Consider the following 27,095-nt stretch of genomic DNA (forward strand, 5'->3'; position numbering starts at 1 on the left):
ATAGGACCATTTTTTTGCGAGATTTCATACCTCAAACTCTCCAACGAAGCTATGCAATAATTTATCTTGATAGTCCAGCCTTTTTCAAGGTAACGAATGCACATTATACCATGTGCATCCCAGAATAATGGAAACCATAAACTTGCCAGCCGACTGTTGAAACAATAGACACTTTGTATTCGATTCATTGCGTGCAGTCCACTCAGTTTACTCTCAATTATATTCCGGAGTGTAATGATGGAACCTAGTTTCATTTATAATCACATATTGTGTAACAAATTTATATTTATTATGGTTGAATTTCGCTAAAAATTGCTCTGAATCATAAAACTGATGTTACTTTTGATCGATTGTGATCTTGCATGGCGTCAACTTTAACACAACTTCTGATGCCCCAATATTCATATACTATTGGTGTACTTCAGTATACGATCGTTTAAAATTATTTGATAGACTTTTTGATGTTTGGTCGGATACTGACTCTTTAGGACATCAATTCTGTCAGAACTACATTAAAATAATATAATTATAAAGTGATATAAGAAATAAAGTTGAGTGACGTCCTCCAAGACAGAATTTTATAAGTTTAAGGGTTAATCTGAACTGTACTGGGACGGAGACAGAATTAGACATGGCTGTCGTCCAAAATAAGAATCAACATAACACTAGAGGTTATAATTTCATTGAATGCAAGGAAACGACGGGAGGAAGACTTATGATATTAATAAACTAATACCTTTCTTAGCATCAGCTACGTGATTTTGGAAGGAGAAAATGTGTTACTTCTATAGAAAGGAGAGCCTTTATAATTCAAAATTGGTTAAACGCAGGCAAAATATTGAAAAAGAAAATAAAGTTAAATATATATATTATGAAATTAAAAAAAATAAATACAGCACAAGTATAGAAAAAAATTATTATTTAGAAATATAGACTTTATTTTTGCGATTTATTCAGGAATGAATAACAAAGAAAAAGAACTATATAACGAACCGGTTTTCTTTTTCTATTCAGAAAATTGTTATTGTTTTTTCTACGTTTTGTCCATCCATACTCATGAATGTATTGATACCTTATAAGAGTTATTTATTCATATAACAATTGGGATAAGCCTAAGCAGAATAATAGATCTTGAATAATTGATATCTCTTATTTTGTGTTACACCTTTCTATTTTTCTATTAGAGCTTATAAAAAATGTACAAATGCATATTATTCATACTATTGAAAACAAACATTTTTAATATTAAATATATTCAAACAGTACATTGTTTTGAATTAAAGCAATTGATTGTACCATTAACTGGCAGCCGGACATATATGAAGCACACAATCTATTGTTTTCTTCACTCTCACCCTTCCCCAGGAGCTTCAGAAAACAAATCGAATGTGAGGATTTGGAAGCAGTTTTTATGAAAACCAAATCAAACATCTTTTCATTGTTATGGTTTTCCAATGGGTTAGCCAATAGTCCCTTGATCATTCTGGTAGGGGGTCCAGTTATTCATCAGAACCTTAGATGCAATATTGAGTTACATTGGTATATTATTCAGTACTTCTAAAAAGTTCTTTGTAATTAAGGCTAAAGGTATAAATAGGTACTAATTACTTGCAGATATTTAAATACCTAGTTCTATCTGTGTTTGAAATTCTATTACACTTGTTTACGCAGTTCCTAAAAAATAGTAGAAACTCATCCTCGGTTGTATTTCGCTACTGCTTCTATTTATAACTGATATACATACTTTACATTCAACAAATTTTATTATGAATTATTAATGTAAATTTATTCCTAATATGAAGTTGAAAAAAAAAATCCTCATTACATTTTTATAAAATAGAGTTATGTTTCTCATGACAATTTATTATCATACAATAGTCTGACTGTATGAATACGATATAATTTTCTATAAAAATAAACTAGATTATCATATTGCTTGGAGTGAAATCGTATCATAATCAAATCCTTAATGATCAAATTGCTGAGCAATGAATGGTTTAATAATCAAATTACCCACAATCATTTCGCATGACAATGTAAATGAAGTTAAAATGACCTTTGATCACTTTATTGGAAATTTTATGAATTGTCCGGGCATTTTGCACTATGTATAGATTTTACATATTCATGTAACATATATATTTAAAACTAAAATTTAAACTAATGTTTAGCATAATAATTTGTTTCATTAAATGCTGAAAAATAATGATACGAGTTATTTTGAAAAAATGGCGAAGTTAAAAATTGTGTTTGAAATTGAATTACTATTTTTGGAGTTCCGATCAGTGCAACTCCATTTGCCTAATTAAAGGAATATTAGAATAAGCACACACTTTAATTGACGTTACGAAAGATCGACTTCATCATCATTCAGAACCAACATGTGTGTGTTCGAAATTTTTTGGAATGGTCTAAAATGCAAATTTGAGATATTTCTTAGCCTTTCCCCGTATATCTCCAGGGTTATATATCTATCATTGGCATGTTAATCAGGAACAACAGTGAATGTTTATTCATAACTGAAGAAAATGACCCTGTTGCTATGATTTTTAAGATCATTCAAGATGGTTTTGCATCACTGGAGATGAGTGTTTTTTTTTTGGACGTGACAAGGTCAATGCCTTTTTTGAAGCTTTAGAGAAATACCAACAGCAATTTTTACGGATTGAAAATACAGAGTTGGCAATGCCCTTTTTTCTTGGCCCGTTCAGTCATTTTCATTCTGGGATTGGCTTCAAAGGCCATTTCGAGCAACTTTTGGAGTTAGTTTGGTTGATCACTCACTTCGAGAGTTTTCCTTAATGTTATTTCAAGCTTCAATTCCCCACAAGGAAAGAATAGAAATAATCGAGCTATTAATAGTTAATACTGAGATTTTTACTTAATCACAACATCAATAACAAGTCTTTTTGAAGAGAGACAAGTGGTGGTTATGAAAAAGACTGGTGATAAATAATTCGAAACTTTTAATAAGTTAATTATGCAGACTTCTCATTCTTCTTGGGCAATAGAACGGCTTGGATGTTGGGGGAAATACTACCTTGGAGAATGTTCACACTAGCCAACAACTTTTTCAACTCCTCGTCGTTTCGAATCGCCAATAGGAGATGACGGGGAATGATACGAGTGTTCGTATTGTCACACGAAGCATTGCCTACCGACTCAAGGACCTCAGTAGTGAGGCAATACATGACAGCAGCCAAGTAGACTGGAGTATTAGCACCTACACTCTCTGCATAGTATCCCTTCCTTAAGAAACGATGGAAACGACCGACAGGTAATTGAAGACCAGTACGACTGGAACAATACTTTGCATCTCCCCCAACGTTTCCTCCTTTACCACTACAACAAAGGATCTTTTTAATTGAATTAAGAGCTTACTATGCAATCAAGCTATAAGATTAAACCACTTTAAATCATTATTCCAGCAACTATCAAAATATGGAATAATTTTTTCCCAGGAATGAGTGAAAACCCAAATATATTTCTTTGTTGAATTCAACACATAATGCTTTTATGGAAAAAAAAAATTAAGTTATTGGTTATTTTCTTATAAAATATTTAATAAGTCTGCAATGTAAGGTGGCGTGAAAATATTTCGAAGTTAAATTTAATCAACTCAATTATTTGACTAATTTTAATACGTAATTAATATTTTAGAGGAATAAAAGTTCAAAAATTTTAAATAAATTAGTCAATAAGATTATTTACATATTTTTCAATTAATAAGATGAAAAAAAATTAATTTTAAATCTTCCTACCCCTATGATACTATTCAATGCATGGTATCCCATAAATGAGAAATAACGAATTTTGGTGAATTATGTCGTAAATACTTTGTTTTTTATTAATAAAATAACATACAATATCATCAAATCATAATAAAAGAGCCTGCTTATTTTCAGTCGTATGGAAAAATAAATTTACCCCATTAACATGGTGGATCAATTATGATGTTTTTAAATTCTCGTAGAAATAATTTAACTACACAAAGATAGTTTTTTATCATAATTTGATCATTTATTTATCACGATGAAAAAAATTCAGCAGGTTAATATATATTCTAGGAAGGGTAAAAAAAAAATAGAGATTACGTCAACCCACTAATTATATTTTACAAAATATACACTAATATTGTTCCTTTGATTGTGGATATGTATTCATATACCTATGAGTGGATAAAACTAATTACTTTGAAAATCGAATCCTTTTAAATACAAGTTTTTTTTGACATTTGATATGTTTTTTTATTAGTTATTTTTATATCTTGGACGTAATACGTTACTTTTTGGGTATATTATTTATTAACACATATATATTTACACTCAGAGGAATAATAATGCATATCGATTATGGCCAACTTCTATGACTATGGGGGTCCCTATATGGATTAAATCCTTCTATTAAATAAAAAGGGATTTCCATAAATATATATTACCATATATGTAATCAAATCCAATAAAATTAAATCAATATCATTGTTTGATTATGTTAATGTATTAGAAATATAATTTATTGTATAAATAAAAACTTGAGCGGATGTTGGATGCTCTCAAATATCGATACAAGAGATGTTTTCTTTAGCTCCTTTTCACATAGTTGGAACGATAGGTTAAAGCTTATTTACTTTTATTACTTAGCAAACGAAATTGAAGGGAGGTTATGTTTTTGGCTCTCTGTGTTTGTTTGTTAGTCACTTTACCGAGTGCCCATTTCAGTTTACTATATCACTGACATAACTATAGATGAAAATAATATTATCCATCGGTATATAATAAAAAGAGAGAATGAAAATTAGCCTAACAATTTGAAAAATGTGTGAGAGGAGAGGAGGTTAGCTATCATGACGTTTAATTAAATTAGCTACAAGCAGCTTTTAGACGAAAGAAAGAAATATATATCCCCACTCCGTATGTAGCAATGGTATTTTCAGGAATTACTCCAACGTAGATCCTCCCTTCTCCTCTGAGACCAACAAAGACTCACACTTAAAACGCCTCAACAAATTCACAGTATAACTTTTCAACTTTCACACCCTAATAATGACTCTATAAATTTGTGTTCACTCTACGTAGGATGATTCAGATCCTTATCAAAATCAAGTAAGTGGAATACAAATACAATTTTTTCCCCTTCAAATTTGTTTCATGTTTACTTATAGCACAACACAATTGCAATTCCGAACCACGTATGAATCAAAACTTTTTATTTGTGCGTTATTTTAAAATCGTGCTTGTAGATTAGTGTGACAATAATATCATTTTTTTAGGAAAAGCATATAGCTTACGTAAAAAAATGATTCCTAATTGTACAAAAAACCTGTAAGAAAAGTTTATAGAATTAAAAAAAAAATTGAGAGGTAGCTCAACGGCCCTACAGTTTTGAAAATTTACATTTTTTTAAAAAAAACTGTGGATTTGCTTGAATACTCACCATATATCTCAAAGTAAAGCTTTTTTTGTATTAACAATCATTTGAGCTTACTAAATTTGTAATAAAATGTATTTTACAATTATTTCAAAAAAAATAACGTTGACATGTTCAAAATAACGTCAACTGAAGTTGATTTAAATTTATCTAATGACCCTTTTTTTAATTTCTTTACCATATTGCAACCCCTATTATTAGACTGATAAATATAAAAATCTGCAATTAGGTTTTCTTTACATTAAATTCAACGAAAAAAAAAAAAAAAATTACTATGACATAGGGAACTTTTGATTACCTTTTCATAGAAAATGACCTTTTTAATTCAATTTTAACTCATAAATACAGCAATAAAAATCTAGGTCATCCTAGTCGTAGATGCATCTACAAAAAAATATATCATTGGGATACATTTTTGTTCTTAATCATGCAATTTTATTAGTTAACCTCTGTAGCTTATACTTTTGATGAGCAAAAATGCATTAACTCAAAATTTGATAATTACTCTTACAATGAAAAAACAAACAACACGTATTCCTCTTTCTTCCCTTGGAGTCAATTTGAATTATAACCTAAATATACAAATCTTGAGACTATATATTACTTTTGAAAGGCATCAGGCATGGTGCATAGTATCAGGTGACATGAACTTAACTCCACGTTTAGGGGTATCGGCAAGAAATATAATTAATACTTTTAATAATTCTCAATTTTGGTCTAATGAATATATTTTTTAAAGATTATCTTTTTCAAATTCAATAGTACTATCTAGTATGCCTTCCAAAAGACTAGCCACCTCTTCATCTTCAGTTCCAGGTTTAACGTTAGTTTTGTTTATTGAAGCCCAATTTTCATTGAATGTTTTGAATAAAGGAAAAAATGGTGACGATGTGGTACACATACCCTCATGGAAAACAATTCTAATAACTTATTCAATTAAATGGTGTCTACAAGCAAATGGTAGAAGTTTTTTTGCCTAGTAATAGTTAAATAAAATGGTAGTGTCACATCCCATAGCATTTATTTTTTGTCCAATATCCCATTCTTTAACTGATTTAAATACAACATTCGCTTGTTCTTCTCCAGTCCCAGATGAAAGTTTGTATATTGTTAATAGTTTAGAAATTATTTTTCCGAAAACTAACACAGATGATCGATCTTTTTTTCTTTGGTTCTATTAAGATTTAGAATCCTTTTTCTGCCCCAATGTATGACAAGAGGAACTTCTTGACTTAAATTTGCTTTGATATCGTAATTTTTTTTTTCTGTGCTTTGACCTTTTTTAACGATTTTTTTCTCTTTTAAGTGAAAGTTATTTCACATTGTGGCCCAGACTTTTAGCTGCTTCTAATAATATAAAAACTGATCTTCTCTGGTTTGATCAAGGGCAGGTAAGATATCAGAAGTAATAAAGTGTTTTTTAATTTTTTATTCTGCTATCTTTTGGAGTATAAATAAATATGTATTTCATCTTCACTTTCGTCATCTATAATTTCATTAGTTTGTTCATCGAAAGTATAAGCTTCAAAGGTTAATGAATAAGATTGCATGATTAAGTTTCGCCTAATTTCTTCCTCTCTTGACTTTTTTTTAAAGGCTGTTCTTTGGCTATTATGATTTTATCGACTCCAACGATGTAGCCTTTTCGTCATTTTTCTCACTGGGCTAAGATAAAGTATTTGTCATCTGGCAATACGGAGGTAGAAGTAATCATTTATTTCATATATTATCAAGAAAAAAGAACAAAATGTATTCAATACTATATTTTTTTTCAAGGTACCATCGTCGACAAGGATGAACTAGATTTTTATTGATTTTTTTATGTTTTAAAATTGAACTAAAAATGTTCTTTTCTTTGAAAAATTCACTATGGTCATACTAATTAAAAGTTTGATTTTTTTCGTTGAATTTAATTTAAATAAAACGTAATTGCAAATTTCATATTTATCAGTCCAAAAGTTGGGTTGCAATATGTTAAATAATTTTTAAAAAATCACCATGAGCTAAATTTCAATCAATTTCAATTGACGTAATTTTGAACATGTATATATATTAATTTTTTGGAAATAATTATGAAATATATTTTATCTGTGAATTTATTAAGCTCAAATTAATTGTTTTTACAAAAAAACTTTAATGTGAGGTATACGGACAGTATTCAAGCAAATACTCAGTTTTTTCTTAAAAAATGTAAACTTTCAAAACTTTAGGGCCGTTGAACTACCTCTCCATATTTTTCAAAACTGTCCAAACTTTTCTTAAATATTTTTTTTTGTACGATTAGGAACCATTTTTTTAATCTAAGCCATTTACTTTTCAAAAAAAAAAATTATGTTATTGTACTGTATATATAATATTTTTAAATAAAATAAAAAAGATTATGATGTTTTAAAACTTTTTTGTAGATTGTTAATTATAGAAAGTAACTTCAGTAGAGACAATAAAAAAAGGAAACATTTCTTGAACTTTTTTTCTTATTAATTATCCTTTGAATATAACACAAATTTAAAATCCGAATGTTAAAAGAATAAAAATCATTTTTAGAACCATATTACTCTTGCTATAGAACTACAATAATGTCAGTTGAACACATACACATACACTGTTACTAGAAATGTGTCAAATTTTACTGCATAGTACGTAATTATTTTTTATTTATTGTTCGGGTAGTTATTACATTTACAGGGCACACTTTGTTCATTAGTTAATTAATGAAGTTTAAAAATTTCTTCTATATTTCATAAATGGTCTAGATGCGATCATTTATTGCTTCATACAATCAAGGAAAGTGTACTGACAAAAAAAAAATTATAAAACTAGATAATCTTTATTTAATTTAAAAAATATTTTATTTTTGAACATGTTTTTATAAAAAACATTATAAAAAAGTTTTGCCCGATACACATTTAGAAATTGCAATTGTGCTAGAGGTATACGTTAAACAAATTTGCTAAAATTTAGTATTTGTGTTCTAATTACGTAGTTGCAGTACCAAAATTAGTTTTTCTTATTCTGATAATCTAGGCTCAAATGCATTACCCTAATATTAGCATAATAATAGCATAGGAAAAATAACAGTTAATAAAAGCTGAGCTCTCTGTCATTATAATATTATTTCCATGTATGGACATGGGACATAAACCATTATAAATTAATTAGAGGGGAGTACCTCACATACTGAACTGAAAAGACACCACGCATTTTATAGCAAAAAAAGTAAACAAATAATATTTGTTTTTTGACATCAATATAAAATCTACAGACAATTGAGAAAAACTATGTAAAAGTAAATATTTGGTTTTTTTCTTCCATAGTTCTGTGGCAGGGAACATTTTTTTCTGTAGATATATAATTATATTGCAAGACAGTAAATTAGGGCTTGAACAATTATTATTTTAATTGGAAGAATATTCTTAGCTACTAAAATTCTTACTCAAGTGAAGCTGCTAAGTTCTATTTTATAAATTATTGTCAAAGAAACTATAGAATTATCAAATTTTATTGATTTTTTCTGGATCATTAAATCACGTTCTAACTATCACCGGAAGGTCCAAAAAGAGCTTAAATAAATGAATTTTTAGCAAAGGAAGTTTAATATCCTGTAGAGTAATGCTTATCATATTCAGGATGTTTATTTATCAAAATATATACTCGTACCTATATATATGTGTATTTATATAATAGTTTACTTAAAAGTTAAGTTAGTATAATTTTCCGTGTGAATACAAAAATACCATGTCTCAAATTAAATTATTCTTCGTTTTGTTATTTATTACATCTTTATTTAGCCTCAGTGAGTGTTACCTCTCTTTATCAACTATAAGATATTTAATATCGATGTATTACATAATTATATCTCTTATCTATAGAATATCTATTATAATTGTTTATTAATAATTTTTTAATCATAATTATGAATAGGCTATGGAATAGACTGCTATACTTGTTCCACTGAGTATAAATCATGTAACGGCACCATTGAAACATGTCAACGCAATATTAGATCATGCTTTAAGGCCACAATTGAAAAAGGTACATATTTGAAAATCATAACTTATTACATTAATCTATTTTTATTTTAAATGTTATTTCAAGGCCATAGCCAGCATGTTGCCAAAGGGTGCCATGCCATCCCATTTGAAGAGTCAAATGCGTGTTATCCAACAACATTACATAACGGCCCTCTGACTGGAAGCGGGACGCGCTGTCTTTGTTCTGGTGATTATTGTAACGCATCTCCAAAGGGAAATTCTCCAATGTCGTTCTTTTTATTAGCGTATATCTTTTTAGCATCCTTTGGGTTACGAAGTATTATAAGCTAATTCATTATTATGTTAGATTATTAACATAATCTGTAAAATACAATCATCCATTTATAAATAAATATAACTCGATATTTGTGTACATAATTTATAGAACATGGTTAGTGAACTGGGTTAAAATCAACCCTAAAAATATAACGTATTTAATAACATGATAAATAGTTGAACGATTATATTACTTACGCCACATAAATTTTGTATTTTTTTTTAGAATATTCCATCCATCCATCAGGAGGCTCAACAAGATTTAATATCTTATTATTCTAGTAAAATATTATATTTTTATTGTGAAACAATAATTATTGTAATATTCATAACTTTATGGAAATTTTGTGTTTTTCGTTGATGTTGTATGTATTATATAAAATAATGGTTACCATATATCATAATTTAGTTACTACCATTGTATGAAGGTGTTGTGAAAAGTTTCAGACCTAAAAAAGAAACAAAACATTTTTTTTTCCAGCATAGTCTTCTATTAACTCTACACACTTCTCCTAGTGATGTTTTCATCTCTGTTATACCTCCAAATAAAACTAGGGACTTTTTCCCAGCAAAATATTTGTGCATGAAGATGATTGCATCTTTCCTTGACAAAAATCTTTGTAGTACTGTATGGACTGTACTTCTATTTTGGTCGTACAAAAGTATATCCAATTTCCATCTACAGTAATTAATCGACCAAAACGCAGATTTATTGGTCCTAAACTGCACCAATAGAGTGATACTCGATTTTGTCTATTTTTGTAAAAACAGATACATCTACTCACTGAAACGAATTTCACGCAACAAATGCACATTCAAAATGGCTGAAACTTTGATGAGTAATTGTCAATAAATGCTATAGATGTAAATAGCATTATGTACGTATGCTGCCATCTTTATATTGAATTCAGAAACTTTTTAGAACACACTCGTATGTATCGGTCCTTAAATTGAAAAAAAATAAATAATAATAATAAAAAGCAAATAAAAGAAAGGCTTTGATAAAAAATCCCTAAATCTACAAATTAATCATAAACATAGCATTTTCAAAAGCAATACAGAATTATATATTAATGTTTATAATGAAAAGTATTAACATTGAATTTATGTTCAAAGGAATAAGAAGTCTGTTATACACCTCAGATTGAATAAAATCCCAATTCACTAGCTGAAACGTTAAGTCTCAATGGTCTTGAATCATTTAATATGGATTTGAAGTTTTAAGAAGTGGGTTTTTTACTCTGACTCCAAGTTCAAATTTTTCAACATTTAAACATACTTTTGTTTTGATAGATATTGTTTTGACATTTTGACATCTTAGTGTCTAATTTTCTTATTTTAACCTTAGTTTAGTGAACTGGGTAAAAAAGAAACTTTAAAAATAAAATGTATTTATTTAGTGTCAACTTTAATAATCTACTTTCCTGTATTAGAAAAATAACAAATAATTTTTAACAATTTTTTATCAAAATTGGAAACTTCGATTAAAAATGAATTATAATCATTAATTTTCATCCTTATAACATAAATTTGACATTCGTTCAATAAAATTGCTGTTAGCATGGATCACAGGGTCACAACGTATCTAGAAAGGTCCCAATGCTCCATTGCCCGAATGATTGGGTAAAGTATGGAGTTCCCTCCTTATTCCAGCTATCAGGGATCTTGTGATGCTTTGGGACCGTCATTAGGAATCCGTTCAACATTACTAGAGACAAAATAGTCTAAAGGTATCCATTTTGTAGAGTTACAAGGCCAAAAACTCGGCGGGACGTAGATCACATTCTAAGAATTAAAAAAAAAAAAATTATTTTACTGGTCTGACAGGGGCACCGTGTTGCTATTACATCTAAGGTCGGTATTTCATGATGCTGCAGATCCAGGGAAAGACGTTACAGCGCAAAACACTTATGTCGACCTTGTCGTTGACCAGTAGGCCCTACTTGAAGGTGAAGGACAGCATATTACGCCTTCGCTGCTTAAAACACCAAGAACCTAAACTCGCAGTGGGTACTTGGTTTTCATGAGCCTTGGGACTTTATATAGACTTTATTATTATTGTTAATTGCCAAGCATCTATTGTTCCAAGTGTTAAAGAGTCTTGAAACGAAGTAGATGGGTTCATTTAATTGCTGGTGTCAAAAGTGGCTTTATCACCCTACATTCTGGTATAAAAACCCGAGATCTCTTGCATGGGCCCTCATGGAATTGAGGGTAATGGTCTGGGTTGTTTCCTTGACCTCCTCCGGATCCAGTGTGACCTTTTTAACAAATCCCTTCTTCCTCTATAGTTTTTTTAACTTGAAAAGGGTCCTGAAAACGTCAAACCGCTTTTAGTGCCCTAATGGAAATTCGTCGATCACGTTCAGGTGTCATTTTCTCAACTTCCACGTCAGCTAAAGAGCACAACTTTTTTGGCCTTTTTACTCATTTGTAATGCTTACATATATCGGAATATGAGTACATTTCAATCACTCTATCTTAACTATTTATTGAATAATTAGGTGCTCAGATGTCAATAAACCCTCCAGTACTATTATATTCTTAAAACTAGTGATGCCCAAATTATGCAAATAACATTTAATATCATTGTTGGCTCTTATTTACATTTTTTTATTTTCTTTTCGACCTTTATTTGCTTTTTATGCATTTTCTACCTCTATTTGCGTTTTATGCATATTATGCCTTTATTTGCTTTTGATGCATTTTCTATCTTTATCTTTATTTGCTTTTTTAACCTTTATTTACATTTCTCTTTTTTTTGGTAAAAAAAATATTCAGTTATTAGAGTAAAGGGAGAATGGATTGCAAGTATTGGAGGAGGGATAAAAAAAGAGGAAAGTATGAAACCATGGGCGCCATGAGTAGTTATAAAGGGAAAATTACTCGGATATTAAAAAATATATTATATCCATCTTGCCACCAAAAGGTATTTATATTTTTTACAATCTCTGTTTTCCCAATAAATATAAATGAGCATCCCATAGAATTTATTATAATTATATTTGCATTCATTCAAAGGGAATTTGAAGGGACCATCTTTTTAAATTCACCATGCCTAAGATAGTGGTCCCTTCAGTGCTCATTAAGGAGTTTGGTGGCAACAAGACTAGTACTTATGTCCCTTACATAAGCCGCATGGAGAGTGCACCAGTCACAAAAGCAATTTAGATTTAAACAACAAGGGAGATGAAGCTACAGGGAAGGTGCTCAACGTCATGCCCTCCAACAATAACAGCGATGGTGTCTTCAGTACTGACCTAGTGAAGGCCTTAGTCTATGCTAATATCTCCTTTTCCAAGATCAACAACAGGGAGTTCAAAGACTTCTTGAAAAAGTACTCTAAGAAGACAATACCTAGCCGTACCAGATGATAATTCAACGAAACAAGGACCTACTTGAAGGAAATTTTTTAATCATATAAATTTATTTTTTCACCAGAATATCTTTTATTTTACGTGATTTATTTGCATTTTTGACCTTTTTCTGCATTTTTGAGTTTTTTATTTGCATTTTTGAATTTTTTATTTGTATATTTACCTTCATTTTTATAACAATCAAACTTAATAAATGAGTCATAAACCAAAAGTTTATTAATTGTCCCCAATCTCCCTTAGTTGAAACTAGGAAATTATACGATCCGGAATTTTACCATAGTCGATTGATAATAATTATAATTAGACAAGTGAGTCACAATTACAATTATTTCCAATAGTGAGTAACGTTTTGTAAAGTTTGTTTTTGAGAGTATCTTGTTTGCTGTTTTTTTTTTAGCTTATAGCAGGCTCTCACAGGTTTGTTGATGACCAGTGTCAGAGAATTATAAATTTTTGAGACTAAATCGTATTTAAAAATTGCTACAAAACTGTTAGGAGAATTTCGGATTTTGTATTTTTCCTAGAAAATAAATTTCAGAACTTATTTCCCTTAGGCCTAGTCATAAAATTTTTTCACGACCCCCAGGGTGATTTATTTTAATTTTTGAATATTTATTTTTTCTAATTTCATACCTATAAAATAATTATCACTTGGAAAACGTGGACAACGCCACTCTGCAATTGAAGTGTTGATATTTCCTTCAAAATGAAAAAATACATATATTTTTCTGACAATGCATTTAAAAATATTTAAGGCTATAATTAAGATTTAATGAAACTTTGACTATTCATTATCTCGAAGAAATGAAAGAATTATTATTGAAAGAGCTCAGCTGAGAGATTGCATTTCAAAAAAATGAGGGATTTAAAAGATTAAGATGCTCACTAATTATCCTACACCTGGAAATATTTTCATTTTGTAATTCGTAAATCGTGAATGCTCTTCTCCTACATTGTGAATTTTAATATTTTTTATATGCCTTTTTGTCCAAATTGTTGATCGATTGGGTAGCTGCAGTTATTAATAATCAATCTGTATCTGACATGAATAAATCCTACCTAAATAACCATTTTGAACAGCTTCTCAATTCATATTAAAAGCTACAAGGTAAAATGTACTTTTTCAAGAATTATTTATAAAAGTACAAACATAATTTTAGATGAAAAGTACATTAAATCATAATGACTAGTGAAGCTAATGCTTTCTTTTACATGTCATAAGATAAAACTAGATGTTCTTGAAAATTGTATTTTTATTGTCTAAAAATATTTTGAAAACATATGGAGAATAGAGGAACTGTAAAATAAAAGAAGGAGTAATTTCATCTACACTTAAAAATAATGAACAGTCGCAAACATTTATTTATTTATCGTTTATACCTTATTATTCTACAATTAAGCATCTCATAAATCGATGATTCGATTGATATAATGTCTTGAATAAATTTTTTGCTGACGACTGCCCTGTTATTATTTCCTTTAACATATCTGGACTAAAGGGGTAAGTTTGTAAATTTTCTGCCATTATTGAAGTTCACATCAAATGTCGCTAATGCTCCAACAAAGACACGTGACTTGGAGTTTACTTCCTCAAGCTGTAAAAGTAGAATAGCTGGGATGCTAACTGAAGACAAACCAGACAGAAAGGAAGAAGTGAGAGCTATTTTTATTGGAACCACTGCAAGTTATTCAGGATTCACTGAATAACTAAGTAAATCTTTGATCTGGATGGTCTATCGTGGAAATATGCCGGGGATCTAATTCACTACTACCTTTCAAGTTCGAATAACAATAGGAAGTTTCTTTGTCGCCTGATACGCATCCATAGACAGTTTAAGAAGAAGTTATGTAGCTCAAAAGTTCAATAATTGTCGTTTTTTATTGCCATTGAAACTTAAAGGTTTTGTTTCTCTTTTTTTATTGTTAATATTTTAATATGAATTCTTAGGATTATTTTAATGTTTTTTTCCATACCTATGGACATATTTTAAATGCATGTAATAATGTACATTATCTTTATACTATGCTTTATAGTAATCATGTTTTTTTAGTTTAGGGATTTAATTATAAACTATAATGTTTCTTTTATATATTTTTTGCGTTTGTAGCTTTCCTAGACAAATAAAGAGAGAAAAAAATTAAATTGTGTATGAGCCATGGAACCAAATTTATAATACTACCCCATTATTAAAATTATTTAATAAAGAGGAAAAAAAATATTAAGAGCTTCCCACATATTTAGCTCTGCCAATCAAAGTATTGTTTTTGCCTTTGTTTGTTTGTTTATCTATTGGTCACCGAGATTATGGAAAAAATTAAGGACTGATTTTTATTCTACTTGGTACAAAGATTGCATATGCTCAAAGTAAGAAGCCATTAAATTTTGAGTGGTCAATTTCATAACTTTGAAACATATTAGTGTGATTATGTATGCTTAAATAAGATACTTATTATGGGAAAAAAAAAATCTAAGATCCAGATTAAAGGTCAAAGTCACATAAAAGGTCAAAACCACATATTCAATAATAATTTTTGAACAAATTGAAGTACAGAGCTGAAATCATCACCTGAACAAATAAATACTGCTAGCTCACCATGCTGACATAAAAAGGAATATTGACATCATCTCTACAGTAAATTGTTATTATTATAAGTTAGTTTGGATTAAAATTCATATTTTTGAAAAGTAATGATGGATTTCTTTCCAGATTGTTTCACACAATGCATATACAACATATATTAAAGTATGAATGTAATAGATAATAAATCCAACACTGCACTTTTGGGATTTTCACATAAAGAAGAAATTATATTTCATTTGAGAAAAATGTCTAAAAGCCAAGGAATGCACTCTTTCGATCCCAATTACAATTTGAACTGTAACTAGTAATAGGTACAATGTATAAATTTGCCCGTACGCCATATTTTCTTTTGCTCTCTCAAATGTAGATAGAAAGTTCAAATTCAATTTTTGCAGCATTTTTACGTAGCTAAATGAAGCATAACGACGCAAAGAATATATTATTGAAGTAGAAAGACTTACTCTTCATATTTTCGAGATATTGGTACATCTAGCACTTTGAATCACTTTGAAACCAAATTATATTTTATTTCTGCACAAAACGAGTCAGAACCACGGATATAAATACCTCTACTTGTATTCTCTGTTCCCATTGGACTTGGGCTGTATCTATAAATATTTTTATGAAATGCCATTAACTTGGAACCTCTAAAGTATACCTGAAAGCACAAACAAATGACTTGAAAACTCTGGATTGATGTGATATAGTAGCTTTAGACATTGGCTCAACTTATTTATGTGAGAATACCTTTTCCGTATTAACTTATAATATCATAAATACAGATTGCAGCATAACGTGGAGGATAATCATTGAGTGTCGTATTCATTATTAAATTTAAAATAGTCCTGTTTTGCTCAATGTACAGTGTGCATCCGTCATTTTAGGACTTTTATTCGTTTATAGTCCTATTTGCATATCGACAGTCTGCAATGTTATTTGTTTGTAAGTTCTAATTTGGACTTTAGTTAAACCAAAAAAGATAGTTCATTGTATTGAAAAGATTTTCTTTTCTCTTTATTGGTCTAAGGTCATACGCAAAAAATTTATGAATACACATTATGGTCTATAATTAAATCCCTAAACTAATAAGACATGATTTCTATAAACTTGGTGACCAGTACAATATGCATTTTCCCTAAAAGATGATGAAATATGTTCATAGGTATGAAGAAACATTAAAATAATCCAAAAAATTCACATTAAAATTTTAATAATAAAAAAAAGAGAAACAAAAGCTATGGTTTCAATGGCATTAAAAAAATACAAATGTTGAATTATTGAGACGCATAGCTTGTCTATGAATGCGTATCAGGCGACGTCAAAACTTCTTATTGTTATTCAAACTTCTAAGGTAGTAGCGAATAAGATCCCCGCATATTTCCACGATAGACCATCCACATCAGGGTTGCCTTCAGCAGTTAACATCCCAGATTTCTACTTTTACTGCTTTAAAGTGCAAACTCCAAGGCACGTGTCTTTGTTGGAGCATCAGTGACCTTTGATGTACCCCTTGAATAAAAGCAGAGGAATTACGGACTTATCTCGTAGTCCAGATATGTTATGGGAAATAAATCCTTTCATAATACAAAGAGCAACGAAGTCAGCAATAGCATGTATTGCTGTATAATATAGTGTAAGACAATCTTTGCAAGGAACATTAAAAAATAAACATCTTGTGGAGATTTGAAATTGCACAGTAACACTTTTTTCATTATAAATTTTCCCAATTGAGCTCCAAATGCACTTTTTTATGTACCTATATCATGAAAAAACTTTTAAAAATTGTTATATATTTCTTCAGCATTTTTCTTAAAATTTGATTTGAACGACGTTCTCAAATGCCATGTAATGGGCATTAAACGAACTTCTGCGGCTTTCACGAGTGTGTAAATAAATTAACACAGTTGAACATAGAGTTGTTGCTAGATCGTGAATCGAAATAATAGGATTTGATAAAGACAATTTTCTGGGGTTTAGAAGATTTTCAAAATAAAACTTCCTTCAGCAATTCTGTTTCACCGCGTCAATGGTCGAGGACGATGAAAAAGACGGTGTTCCTTTTTTTTTTAATCCATTGAATTATCTTTTTTCAAATGATAATTTATTAAACCTGTTCCAAGCATAAGTCAAGTATTATACAGACATGGCGAGTAGAGATAGTCCTCCTCCGATGTGATATTTGGGTTTTTTTTTTGTTTAAGGAATAAAATCTATGAAATAATCGATTGCACCACTTAGATTGTATTTCTATAGCTTTCTCAGACACCCAGTGAATAGTTGTTGCTTTGTAAATTGTATTAGGAATTATTAAGAAGTTATAACGGTCGATTCTCTTCTTAAGGTTAAATGTTCCCCAAAAGGAAATTGCTGAATTATTAAATATATCCAGAAACGTCCAATTCGAAAAAAAGAAACTGTCCCATCCGATCCCAGTAATTTGAATTGTACCCCTAACAACACAATCTGCAATTTGAAAATCTTCATCAAAATTCAATTTACCAATAGGAATAATCGTTTTTTTTCAAGTTGTTTATTAAACAAGATCTCCGTTCATATTTTTTGACGTAGCCTATTACAATGTCAATCTGTTTAGTTAATTGTCTTTCAGAATTAGCCTCTAACATTTACGTGACGTCATCAGCGTACGTATCAATGATATGTATTGATTTCCCAAAATCTACTCCAAAAACCGTAAATTTCTTTAAAATAAAAACAGCAAGATTGTTTAGCACAGCAACGAATAGTGAAGGAGCTGAAAGATAGCCAGACCGACAAATCTTTACCGAAGCTAAAGGGTCACTCTCCCTATTACCCATAGAGATAAATGATGTTCCATTGAAGAGAAAAGTATTTCATACAAAGGAGTTTTTTTTATTGATTTCATGACATTACCATTATCGAAAAGATTCTAAGGAGTACAAATTTTATATTTACAATATATTCGATTAGGTCTTCGCTGTATTACTTTTTTTTCTTATATTTAGAATTAAAATCTTTATTCATCTCTCAATGAGTGCTGTAGAAGTCGCACATTGTCTAGGCACATATTTTAAGGGTCGAACTCAAAAAAGTTTTGAAACCACTACCTTAAATAATGAGAATTGATCTCCTCCACGCCCTGCCTTCTACGTAATTAAACCTTCATCGACTTTAATGAAAAATTCGAAATGCCTCTCTTCCTACTAAAATTAAAATACCTTCTTGGTGTAGCATCGCTTCGTTTCTCTTAGTGATATGTCAACTTTCTGCTTACACTGTCTCTAATTTCGGCATAGATAGGTAAAGTATGAACAATCAAAATGAAAACCTAGATAATTTCAAGCAAATTTGAAAAAAATTAGGATTTTGGGAAGAATAATTCGGATGTTAATACTCAATTCTACTCTGACTCCAAAAAGGGGGAACAGTTAAAACTCTTTAAAAAATCCTCAAAGTTACTTCCCTGTTTTATGAACCCACATGAATGTTCCTTCAAGTTTTAAATATAATTGAATGTAGCAGGAAAGAAAGTTTACTAGTCTAAAACTACTGCTAAAAGAAAATAAATTTCATTTTTCAGATGACCAATTCTGAATAAAACAAAAACACGAGCGAATTAAAATACACACACAAGTTACATAACTTGTGATATCAAAATTTTGTCACTCAAGCTACTTTATAAAAACTCCAGCTGCACAAAAAAAAAAATATTATTCTGTTTTAGCAAAAAATGGTGAGATGATGACTCATAATTTAAACACATTAAGTTGCTTTGCACAAACAACAGTAAAATTCTTCTTTTTTTTTTTCTTAAAATGTTTTAAACATTAATAGATTCTTTCGATATTTAGGACAGCTGAGTCAATAATTTATATTTGAGCTCATCAAGTCTTCTCTTCTTCCATTTTGCAATTTATATATTTTGAAAATTATTTGAAGGCTTATATTACAGGGAAAAAATACTTCAGTAATTACTTAGTTGAACGCATCAATACTAATACTCTGATACAATAGAATTTGAGCATATTCATTTCTTTTCTCACACTCTATCGGAAAAAAAAATCCGATTTTGTGTTTTAATAATTGTTTACATTTTTGCCCACATCTTTTGGTGTGATTTCAAGTGTATTCGAGGTTCCATTAACTGATTGAGAGATCCTGAATTAAGAAGTGAATATCTCCATCATAGATGTAAATAGTTTATGTAAATATATATTAAGATATATTTTATATATTTGCCCCATTACACGCTAATTTAGGTAACAGATTTGTATAAAATCTACTATGATGTATTAATAACAGTAGATTTGCTCAAAAAATCAAAAGATCAAAAGATCCTGATAATTCTAATTCTCTTGTTATCAAAATAACGATGGAATGTGAAATTGACTTTATTTAATAGTACATATACTAATCACACTATAGCAATCCGGTTAAGTAAGGTAATCCAGAAAGCCTCATCAAAACACAACTCCAATATTATTATGAATTTAAAACAATAATTGTATTATAAACTGGAAATAAAATTTCAACATATATTTGTCTAAAAAATTGTCAAGATGAAAAGAACATTTTTTATTTGGTAAAAAAATTTCCAAATTTTTATTCGTCAAGGAAATTGAAAAAAAAAGAAGTTGAAAATACCATTTATTGGAATGTAAAGAGGAACACAAACCTTCTCATAGTTTTTAAAAATTTAATTTAGAAAAAGTAATTATTTGCATAGTTGTTTTTTGATAAATAAATGAAGCCTTTATCTAGTCTCCTGTAGCTGCAAAAAAATATTTTTGTGTTTTAGGTATCACATAAGTCCCCTTATATTACCCTCACAAAAATTGGCTCCCCATCTTAGTCTGACCAGGTTCCAAAGTGACACCCATGCTGAATTTCTAGGTTCAACGGGGGGGGGGCACATATACCTAAAGAACACACACACAAGCATATCAACAAAATCTATTTTATACCTATTTCAAAAGATAATAAATGTATTTTATAAATGCACTTATGATTTTATAAATCACACCATTACATTTAATCCATTAGCTTTCTATTCCATACTTCTTTCTTTTTTTTAATTATAAGGATTCTACTTTTATATGGTTTAAATTTTAAAAAATCAAATAAAATCTTAAAAAATATCAGGTCAAAAATTGATGTCATGGTTACTTTTTTTTTAACAAGGAAAATCATAAGAAAAATACGACATAAGATTTGTTGGGCTAACTAATAGCTTTTTAATGGTGTATTATACTTCCTATAATATAAGATATATCGCTTATCAAATAATTATCAAGATGCTAATTTCTTCATCTTCAAGGCAACATAAATCAGAGTTGGATTGAGTTACAAATGCAAAATTTCCTTTCTGAGCGTGTTTACTACCAATAATACCACATAACAAATTTTAGTCAAATCTGTTTACTCCTGAAAACACAAATATATTGAGCATATTAGCAATAGTTGTGAGGATATATATATTTTTCCAAAAAAACTGGTCTTCCAGTTTCCTTAAATAATCATACATTTCTTTATAAAAGTATGAAATGTTCGTGTCTACGTCTTGCAATGCTTTTAAGAGATCTTACACTCTGAGAGAGTACATTTAATATTAATTGCTTGTTCATGTGTACGGAACTCATGTCTTTCATAGCATTAATATTAATATTCTGGTATAAGTAGAATAATCATATAGTTATTAATGATATGTACTTACTTACTTTTCCTCAATCTCTTCATTTCTTATTCTCCAGGGACATGGAATACAAATATTGTTTAAAAATGACACAAACATTAAGATGAGCTACTGATACAAAATGTTTAAAGATTTTAAAGGGATAATATAATGAAAACCCCACTTGTCAAAACACATTACAATACACTGGAAATAGGTGTAAGAAATAGCAAGCTCATAGGTATATACAAATGGTTGAGACATGTTAGGGATTTGAGGGGTAGAATTGTTCAATCCTACGTAAAAAGAAAAATGTTTTCCTACAACCATTAAACTAGGAATGTGGTAAAAGACAAATAATTGCCCTTTTATCTGCAGAAGAATAGATGATCCATTTTTTTTGTGTGCATCAAAACAGAAGAAGGATCTTCACGCCAAGGATTTTTGATATATTAGAATTAGAAGAGAAAGCATGGACGTTTCTTTTATGTCCACACGAAATGGGAAGAAAAGGGCCGATCGGAAGGAGCCTATTCTGCATTTTAAATGAGCTGATACTTGTCAGTAAGATAAATGGGCAAATTAAATCTCTATAGATGGTGAAATACTCACAATTTAACTACATAAATCAAAGTAAAAAAAAGAATAATATAAAGTTATAAAGTTTACTAAATAAAACTTTACTGAAAGAGCCAATATAATATGGATTGAGAAAGGATATATTTGAAGAAGACTAAACTATAAATCCTTGATATGACTATTTCCACCTTCAAGAATCAATCGTTTAACAAGAATTGAATTAAATATAGATATTCTCCTTTTGAAAAACTTATCAACAACATATGTATACATACTCGTTTCAAGGTCCATTATTTCCATATCCAAATCTTCTGTATTTTAATTATCTCAAACTATCACCATATCTTGTGTAACTATTTGAGTATCAACTTTTTATATTATCATTTCTTATTAAATCTCTTTACCTTGAATTTCTATTTAATCCAAAACTATTTGATTAACTTCTTTGGCTATTTCTATATGATACATGATAAATATTTATATTTTAGGAAATCATTCAATCTTCATCCTTGAATTTATAAGATTTTGTTTTAGTAATATCTTCCTTCTTTTGAATACAGAGCAGATTTATTAGTTATATTTGTCGTTAAAGAAGCTACAAATAATTTACAAATATTTGATTTGATTAAAATTTTCTTTGAATTGAAGGTTAATTATTTAAGAAACATTCATTTCATATGTTTGTATATATAATTGTTATATCATCGTCATTTTTTTCTTTTTAAGATAAAAAAATTTAACCATACATTTTTTCTCTTTTTTTCTTGATTTTTCAATCCATAGTATCGTTTTTAAACAATATTTGTATTAGTATCATTTTTAAACAATATTTGTATTCCATGTCCCTGGAGAATAAGAAATGAAGAGATTGAGGAGAAGTAAGTAAGTACATATCATTAATTCCCTTTAGTATATCTCTTATAGATCCATTAGAATGTAAATTAACTTTTACTGAGGTTATTGCCATTTTTATAATGTTATGTACTTCATTACAGTGAATTTCAATTAATTTGTAAGCTTTAATAGAAGATTTACAAAAACATAACTATTTTTTGCTGGGTCGTACTATTCATTTTTAAAAAAATCAAAAACCGAGCATGGTTTTTTTAATGCATTTTTTTACGAAAACTTAAAAATGTAATTCACAAAAAGAATTAAGCTAATTTAATTTATCTTTGAAAATGAGAGAAAATTAGTTTTTTTTCTATTAATTCCTGTACTGACCTTTTTGATATGATTTATAGGTATTCATATTAAGAGAATGTATATTTATTGTCCTTGATGTTAAGAGTTGAAATACGAAAAGATTTTAATCCTAACGTAACATTAAGTTAAGAAAGTCTATGATTTGATGATGCATTACCTGGCAAAGATATAAAAGTCATAATTGAGCCCAATTGGTAGTTTATGTTAACTTTTAAATATTATATAAGTTTATTGCTAAAATCCATTTCAAAATAATAAGTGTCGTTTGGGAGAAGCTGGTCAGGTTGGTGTATAGTGTATATTAAGGTGCATCCGACCCCCAAGTATTAATATTACCTTGATAGTATGATAAAAATGTTCTACTTATAAGAAAAAAATACCATATGATATATTTTAAATTATAATAAACTCTACCAAGCCTGTATTAAACATTTTGAAATGAGAGTATATTATAGAATACGGTTCTATTACTCTGGCAAGCAAGGCTAAACATTCATTTTTCCCTTTTTTCAAGAATGATGTATTTATATAAAGATATCTAACTTGCAATTCCTCGAAAATATGTCGTTTTAATTTTAGTTTGTAAGAAGTCCATAGTAACTAATCTGGAGAGCCAAGTGAAGGAAATTCCATAACATCAGTGGGATTCAAAACTTATGTATACTAGGGGGTATCAAACCTCCCCAACATTTTATAAATGTTTTATTTCATTATAGAGTTATGGCAAAAGTGTTTCACCTGATAACAAAATTATTTTGTAGAGTTTTCATAGATTTTGGTTAACATTTTCCGGACCCTCATCAATGGTAAAAAATGGAAAAATTACAAGATTTATGTCCATAAACTAAATAAATAAGACAACTGTAATTTAAATCCTAAAAAATATATTTCCTGTTTATACTTTCTTCTACAATAAACAAGACATCAAATAGTATTATTATTTGTTTGAGAGGTTTAATGACAAAATACTATAATTTTGTTTTTGATGCCCAAAATCCAAAATAAACAAATCAAAGGTAAATACATAATCTACAAAGTGATAATCTTCACAGCTACTCTTTTTTACTTACTATTACATTAACTTTCTCTTAGGTTATCCTATTTGTTTATACTACATATAAAACATTTTGAAAATGTTCTTCTAATTTACTCACATTAGTAAAGTCCAAGCTTAGTTTTACACCTCTTTCTGCGCAGTCGTTAATGACGTTAAGGGACTTGATTTTTCATTTGGAAGACATATAAAACAAAAAATGTATCCCCTCTATTACTTTTTTGGTCAGGAAATTAGTTTCTAAGCCAGGAAGTGTAAAAATGAGCCAGAAGTCCCAAGAAACTATATCTGCAAGTGTAATAAACTGTGTTATATCAATTGGAAAATGTGGTTTCCTAAAACCATGTATGAAAGCAATATGTATGTAATTCCTGTTTGTCAGCTTGTTAATATTCATTACTATGAGCCTCTTAACCATATTGTGTTGCTCACTTGATGGAGCTAAATCATAGATAGAACAGATATTGTACTCTTAGAGACGGTTGGATTGATGTGGTACATGTATTCTAACACGAAAAGAAGATAAAAAAAAATTGGCAAAGATATAAAATTTCTATTTCTGATATTTGGTTGACATCGTTTCAGGTGACAAACATAAGACATGGTGTTCTAAGAACAATTTTGATTGAAACAACAATTTTAAACATCCAGCGGGCCCTGTGCACTGCACCAGGGCATATAACATAAAAATCATTTTTACTGAAGACATCTAAATAAAACTTACTCAGTTTAGAGAATTCCTTACAATTATCACGATGATGTTGCGTAGAGACATTTGATAAATTAAAGTGATTCATTTATCTATTCTTGTACAACAGTCTTATTTTTTTCAATGAACTTAGATCAAAAAGTTTCATCTTTTCTTTGATGAATCAGCTCACACTTTCATAAATGCTTAGAAATATTTTGAAGACGGATACTTCAGATAATTTGAGGTTTCTAGTTTCAGGTCTATAAATATCTGTGTCAGCATCACATGATACCAATGTGATGACCACATGGTGCCCCCAGTAACGGCTTTCCTAAGACCTGATAAATACAAGTAGTGTTAACATGTTCTGTGTTAGAGGCATTTGTGTCAAAAACCTTCGATACACTTGATTTTTGACATTTCCATAGTTTCAGCATTTCCTTGCTTTTCTCAGTTGTAATTTTTCCTTAGTGTCGGTGGGTGTCTGTTTTTTAAGATGGAATCCCAAGGAACTTTGTTCACATCATTGATCGCCTCTGTCAGTTGTTCTTCATTAACATTCCTATTTTTCAAAGTACCCATATGTTTTAAATACCACTGAAGTGATGCAATTTCTTTCATTTGGCTTGCTTATGCCGTTAAAGCAATATTTTTAAAGTAGTAACCATGTATGTTTTATACATTCTAAAACAACATATTTTTGAGGAAGTGCAAGTTAAGAATTATAATATTAAACACATAATTCTCTAAAAACAAAACAAAAAGGATTTTTCAGCGTTGATTACCATAATAGTATAACCATACACCATAATTTTCTTATTTCAATATGCTTAATGTGGGTCCGATAGAATTTATTCGAATTTGAAATTATTACATACGCTTTTTTATAGATAAAACATTTTTATCAATCTGTCAAGGTAATATTTTTTAATAAAGGGGTGGGGGATCTGATGTACCCTACAGTACGAACTATTGAACTTCCTTACACCTTCAATTCTTGAGCTTGATGGCCTATCATTTTCAGATAATAGATTTTCTGGACCAATAAGAAACTACTAGACTCGGTTACTCGCTTGGATATCAATCCAAACTTTCCCCGAAATCTTTATTGGCCACCACTACTCAAACTGTGTAATGAAGTTATTCAAGATTTGTCTAAATATCAACAGTAAAGCTATATGATAGTGTGAGAGAAAAAGTGTTTCCTAAAAGGATGGCTTTCTTGGAGATTGGACATGTTTACCATAGCCATTGGCTTAACACTGCTAATATAACTTTTATAATCTGTGTAGCAAAGCATGAAATGAAGGGGGGAAATCTCAGACTCATATTCAGCATATTATTGGTATGTATTACCCATGTTGATTCGATACCAAGGAGAATCATGTTGGATAGAAGGGTCACGACAAGTCATATATCAAATTAATTGTCTCAATATCCACAAAAAAGATGTGTATGAACCCTTAATTATAACAGTGAAAAGATTTTCTTAGTATTCTCACAGTAAAATGATCTTATAAGTTTTAGTTTGCTCTAATGCCCAGAAAAAGATAATTATATCTGTAGAACCAATCCTGGCGGTCATTGGAGAGAGTGGACCAAATTTTCAACCGGATAACCTATCTTTAAGAATCCGATCAACGCCTACTATAAACAGTTACTTGCTCCGCAACAACTTTTGAAAAGCTTGATCCAAATACCAATAATAGTGTTGAAATGCTTATACCATGCAAAGTTGCGAGAGGATTGTTAAAATGGCTAAATCAGCTTCTACACAGTATTTCTCACAAGAAAACAGAGAGGGAGCAATTATGCCATCAGGAGAGAGTTGTCATAGAATAACTCCACCCAAATCTCTATATAATCTTCTAAAATTAAATAAATTATAAGAAAGATATACTGAAAGAAAAAGTTGAAACTCTCTTATTATTTTAAATGTAATTTAAATATTTTGCACATTTAATCAAATAAATTTTGTAAATAAATTATTCTGGATATAATTTTTATTTTCTCTTATTATATATTTAGAATCAAAATAAACAAATTTATAAAATATAGCATTAACAGCTATGCATTTAAAATAAAATTATATGTTTTCTAAGTATGCTTCAAACAAAAAAGAATAAAAATTACAACTTATTTATCTATTTTAAAGTGCACAATTAACTAGCTAAGAATATTTTAAAGGTGATTTTTTTTCATATTTGAACTCTTCACATCAT

General features: G+C 29.3%; 1 protein-coding gene and 1 non-coding gene across 2 annotated transcripts; one reads left to right on the top strand and one right to left on the bottom strand.

Annotated features, from left to right (window-relative positions):
* Window positions 1-2,978: 2,978 nt before the first annotated feature.
* LOC121122243 (histone H2A) lies at window positions 2,979-3,794 on the bottom strand. Its single transcript, XM_040717231.1, has 2 exons — window positions 3,762-3,794; window positions 2,979-3,356 (listed from the first exon to the last, which is right to left on the bottom strand). The coding sequence occupies exons 1-2, from the start codon at window positions 3,792-3,794 to the stop codon at window positions 2,979-2,981; spliced, it is 411 nt and encodes a 136-aa protein (XP_040573165.1).
* Window positions 3,795-9,075: 5,281 nt separating this feature from the next.
* Window positions 9,076-12,770, top strand: LOC121121825 (uncharacterized). The gene is made up of 4 exons (XR_011781119.1): window positions 9,076-9,220; window positions 9,349-9,459; window positions 9,523-12,663; window positions 12,756-12,770. It is a non-coding gene; the product is annotated as an uncharacterized protein (transcript).
* Window positions 12,771-27,095: the final 14,325 nt, after the last annotated feature.

This window comes from Lepeophtheirus salmonis, chromosome 7 (genome assembly GCF_016086655.4).
Source record: "Lepeophtheirus salmonis chromosome 7, UVic_Lsal_1.4, whole genome shotgun sequence".
NCBI lineage: Eukaryota > Metazoa > Arthropoda > Copepoda > Siphonostomatoida > Caligidae > Lepeophtheirus > Lepeophtheirus salmonis.